Source organism: Caretta caretta, chromosome 6, assembly GCF_965140235.1.
Source record: "Caretta caretta isolate rCarCar2 chromosome 6, rCarCar1.hap1, whole genome shotgun sequence".
Classification (NCBI taxonomy): domain Eukaryota; kingdom Metazoa; phylum Chordata; order Testudines; family Cheloniidae; genus Caretta; species Caretta caretta.
The window spans coordinates 119,072,459-119,077,518 of record NC_134211.1 but is presented as its reverse complement, the minus strand read 5'-3'; the positions used below and the strand labels follow the sequence as shown (position 1 = coordinate 119,077,518).

At 51.8% G+C, this 5,060-nt stretch overlaps 1 protein-coding gene across 1 annotated transcript; it reads right to left on the bottom strand.

Moving 5' to 3' along the window:
- Positions 1-769: 769 nt before the first annotated feature.
- On the bottom strand, positions 770-4,283 carry SIX1 (SIX homeobox 1). Its single transcript, XM_048854016.2, has 2 exons — positions 3,668-4,283; positions 770-1,822 (listed from the first exon to the last, which is right to left on the bottom strand). The coding sequence occupies exons 1-2, from the start codon at positions 4,225-4,227 to the stop codon at positions 1,549-1,551; spliced, it is 834 nt and encodes a 277-aa protein (XP_048709973.1). The 5' UTR covers positions 4,228-4,283; the 3' UTR covers positions 770-1,548.
- Positions 4,284-5,060: the final 777 nt, after the last annotated feature.

Genomic DNA, 5,060 nt, shown 5'->3' with positions numbered 1-5,060 from the left:
GATACGCCTTTCACTGGGAGAAACTCCCTGGCCTCCCTGAGCAGCACAAGCGAGCCTCGCATGTTGGTTTTTAATTAATAGTTCATTTAGCCTGCTAATTTTTAAGCTGAATTCAGAACCTACAAGAGGTTTATCCTGTAATACTACCCCAAATTTATTGCTATTAATAATTCTGCCCTTTATCTGGCAGCAAGAGGTTCCCCACGCATCCAGTCTGCATTCCAATACAAGCGAATAGCGTAAGGGGTTATTTTTATTGTTTTCCTTTTCTTACGATTAAATGCAGTGCAGTCCTTTCCCCATGCTCTTGTCAGCAAGACTGTTAACCCTGAAGGATCGAGATAACGATGAACGTGTCTGAAAACAGCTAGTGGATAAACAATGCTTCTAAAAAATAAACATTGAACAAATCTTTTTTTAAAAAGCAGTTATTCAGCGTGGGACCAACCTAGTTCTTTGAGATAGCCCTGTTGTCTTGTTTTTCTGCCAAAAATAACCCTCAGCAAAGGAAATAGTTAAACCATTTGAAATGAAAACAGAACTATTCTGGAATAAGAAGACAGAACTCACCTTTTCAAAGAAAATCATACTCTTTGTATTCTATTAATTATTGTTATTTAATTTAGGCTTGTTTAGGTACAATAGAAAAGAAAAACCTGAAAGCACACGCTAATTTTGGTAACAAATACTCCAGCTTCCAGCTCTGCATCCTTTTGCAAGACAAACTATGGCGTGAGGGCAAGGGGCAAGCTAACAAGAGTATGCCATATTGACATGAAAATTGTCAGGGTATAATAAGAAATATTGTTCCGAGGAAGCCGTAGTTATTATTATTTTTTATTTTTAGTTTAAGTCACATTGATGCATTTCGAAAGTTCACCACAAAAAAAAAAAAAAAAACGACAAGAATGTTTGCTCTATTAATGGTCATTGAAGTTCCTCTAGCTAATTGCCTCGTATATCTGCTTTAAGACATAGGCACTGGTTTTTATTCTAATACTGCATCTTTTAAAATTTAATCTATACCGAAATCTTTTGTTAACACGAAATGTGAACAATGTAAACTTAACTTCCTCTCCCACCTCCCTCCCAAATAAAAGGCCTTGTAGATTATCGCCCTCTTAGTTCTTAAGAATTCAAATGAGAATAAATTTCCCCAACTACAGAAAGTCTCTTCCCCCCCCCCCCCCAGTCTGTAGGTGACAGACTGGATCTTCCGCACTTTGTTTCGAATTGACTCAAATCCAGTTATTTTGTCATTCCTGGTAACATGTAATTGAATTCGAAGGGACATCGTGAGAGAAAATCACAGGGAACCGCCGTGTTCTGCCTTTGGCTGCTTGGAGAAGAATAATGGGAAAGCTGTAAGCGTGTTAGATAGGAGAGGAGAGGGGACTCCTTGGGAGCGTTTTAAAAGAGAGTTGTAAGTCGTGTTAAGAATCACCAGATAAGCTGTAAAATCGTGTCCGGTCCTCTATTTACAATCGAGTGTCTTATCGCCGAGGTAAACCTCCGTTTCCATTGCTGTAACGGCAGCTTGCTCCTGTTTTAGGACCCGAGGTCTACCAAGCTCGAGGTGAGGGGTCCTAGCAGGGAGTCCTGAAGGCTGTGGCTGGTCTGAGAGGCAGTTAAGCCGCTCAGGGAATAGTTGGAGCTCCTGGCATGGCTGAGGTTTCCCTGTAATAGAAGGACTGAGTTCTGATCTGGACTTTGTGGGGGGGAGAATTCTTCTTCGGAGCTGGACATAAGCGGTTTGCCCCCATCCAGGGGAGAGAGCTGGTTGCTTTTGTTGGTGGACGTGTTGTTGTTTTCAGTGTTCTCCCTAAGAAAAAGAGAATGCATCCGGTTTGTTACAAAGCAGGGACAAGGAGGCAGCTCATCAACTTAAAGCGAGACTCAATTTGTATTCTGCTCCAAAGAGGCATGAAAAAAGCAGTGGATGCGCCATTTCTTTCGGCGTTCTCCCTCGCGAATGCCTCGAGGGAAACTAGCAACTCATCCTCAATGCATCAGTGTAGCGCGTTACCCAAACTACAGAGAAACTTTAAATCAACCCCCCTCTATTCAACGAACGTGTCTCACTGTGCAGGCGTCACCTCGCAACAAACAGCTGTTTTGAAGAAAACGTTTTATTTACAAATAAATAAATAAAACTCCACACCGATATTCAAAAACACCGTGAAGAGCGTTTGCTATTTTAATCCGGATTCATCGCGGGAGCTGCCGTGTTGGGCCTATTTAGACAGCTGCACGACCTCATGTCACTGATGTGCACGTTCACTTAGGTGAGGACAAGGGCTTTTTAAAATTAAAAACTGCTCTTTGCGTGGCTGGTCAAATATTTAGAAAGCCTTCTAAACCCGTGGGTGCTAACGAGGAGTTGGGATTTAACCAAGCAGGCAGGTAGCGAGATTAGTGCGGGAGCAGGACACATTGTGCCCAGTTTCCTTGTGCTCGAAGGGAGGGAGCCAGAGGCCTGGTTTCATAACACGCTCATTGCTGGAATTGAAATCCGGCTCGAACTGCAGACGTGGTTCCGAGCCGATTCACACAGGGGTTAGTTACCCCCTTCCCACCCAAGGCGGTCCTCACGCTTCTATTACCCCCCGATCTATGTGTGCGGTTGAAAGTGTCTCAGCCCTGACTCACTCCTGGTTAATTTCATAAACTCTCGGCTACAGCCTCTCGGATTTCTCGTTCTCTTCCGGACCCCAGGCTGCACTCCCCTGCCACAGTGCAGCCCTGCCAGAGGGAAGTGCAACCCCAAGGCCCGAGAGACGAGGGGGTGAATAAAAGGCAGGGAATCAAACGCTCTCTCCTTAATGCCTAGCTTCTTATTTATTTACTTCCCTGGCTGTTCTGCCTGCCACAAAGTTCCCTGAGTCCCATTCCCCCGCTCAGGCGGTAAGGGATGAAACAAAAGGCAAGAGTGACAAAGCTGTCTCCAGAAGTCAGCTAGAAGTGGATTTAACCCTTGGCGTTAGGCAGGTGGGGATGGGGAGCAGCCAAATAGGTCCGGATGCGAGGAGGAAGAGCGAAGACTTTTCAGAGCGTATCTCATTGCCTTATAAAAATCGCGTCCCAGCCTTCTGCGCGAAAAATACCCAACCCGTTTTTCTCCTGCCCGCACTTTCAAGGGGGAAATGAAACCCAGCTTTTGCTTTTAAAAAGTGACTCCAAGGGAGTGATCTGGCCGGTTAGCGCGCAGCCTAGCCGATGTTTATTCTTCCCCGAGCATTGCTCTCAATGCCAGAGGCACAATATCCCCTAAAGCACCGCCGGGCAGAGCCTCAGCCAGATGCGGGAATCACCTTTCCCTCTGCGGGAGCTACTGGCTACCCTTTCCCATTTGGTGTGCCCTGCCGCCGTAAAAACAACCCCCCACCGCACCCCGGAGCTTTGCGGGGTGCCGGGGCGGGACAGAGACCCCAGTGGGGATCACGATTCCGGCTGGTCGCTCGCGCTAAAAGCGGGCTGAAACAAACACACACACCCCTCCCCCACACCCCAAAAAACCCCGCGACTAATTCTTGTTCATCAGCTACATCCAAGTGCAGGAGCTTTACGGCCGGTCCCCCCCCCCCACGGACAGATCCACGCAGCCCCAAGCCGCCCTACAAAGCGCACGGCAGGGGAGTAAAAAGAGAGAAAACGCAGGGGCAAGTACCTTTCCTTCGCCTCTGCTGCTCTGTCCCGCTGCCTCCGGTTTTTAAACCAGTTGCTGACCTGGGTGGTGGTGAGGCCGGTGGCCTCGGCCAGCTCCCTTTTCTCCCGGGGCGAGGGGTAGGGGTTGTGCGCGTACCACTCCCGCAGCACGCCCCGGGACTTCTCCTTGAAGCAGTAGCTGGTCTCCTCGCCGTCCCAGATGGTCCGGGGCAGGGGGAATTTTCGGCGCACCCGGTACTTGCCCACGGCGCCCAGGGGTCTGCCCCGCAGCTTCTCGGCTTCCACGTAGTGCGCCTTGAGCCAGAGCTGCTGCAGCTTGGGGTGGTTGTGGGGCGAGAACTGGTGGCTCTCCAGGATCTTGTAGAGCTCGCGGAAGTTGCCCCGGTGAAAGGCCACCACCGCCTTGGCTTTGAGGACGCTCTCGTTCTTGTGCAGGTGGTCGCAGGCCGGCAGGGACCAGAGGAACCGGCCCAGCCGCTCCAGGTTCCCCCCTTGCTGCAGCACCTCGCACACGCAGGCCACTTGCTCCTGCGTGAAGCCGAAGGACGGCAGCATGGACATGGCTCGGCCGAAGGTCCCGGCTGCGGAGAGGGGGCGGCGGGACGGCTCCCGCCCGAGCGGCCAGGTGAGAGGCCGGCGCGAGGCCGGGCGCTCCCAGGTGCGGCGGCGGCGGCGGAGCGGCGGGGGGCGCGCGGAGCCCCGGCCTGGGCGCGAGCGCGGGGTGGGATGCTCGGATTGTTGCTGGGGGAACTTTGTGGCTCGTCCGCCGCAGCCAGGCTTAAAGCGCCCCAGCGGCCGGGCCGCGCTGATTGGACGCCCCCGCGCGCCTATCGGAGGCTCCGCCAGAGGCGCGCGGCCTGCAAGGCAGCAGGGCTGAGCCGGGGAGGCCGGGCCCGCGAGCCGAGCTGCTGCCGCGGCTGGGGTCTGATGAGTGAGTGGCTGAGCGTGTGGGAGAGAGCCCGGGAGGGGAGCCGCGCGCCGTCCCGGGAGGGGAGACACGTCAGGGCCCTGCAACATGAGCCCCGTCTCAAGTGTCACCTAAGGGGAGCGGGGGCTCATCTCTGCACAAATCAATTATTACAGCCCTTAAAAACGTCCCCTCCCCCACCTCCTGGTCCCTCTCAGCTCGGCTCCTTCCATGTGAGCTCATATTTAATTACCTTAATGTTGGGAATGAATAAATAACGGCTTGATGAATAGCTTATGGAGCATGATAAATAATAAAGGAGAGCCATAACTTTGGGTTGGAGGACAGGAGGGTGAGAGGTGGTTGTGTGTGAAGGGGGGGTGGGGGGGGGAGGCTGGAAGCATTTCCAAGGCCCTCATTCAAAGTGTCTTCGCCATGAATTGCTTTGCAAACTGGCACTGGCAAAACTGAAAGTGCTGCTTATTTT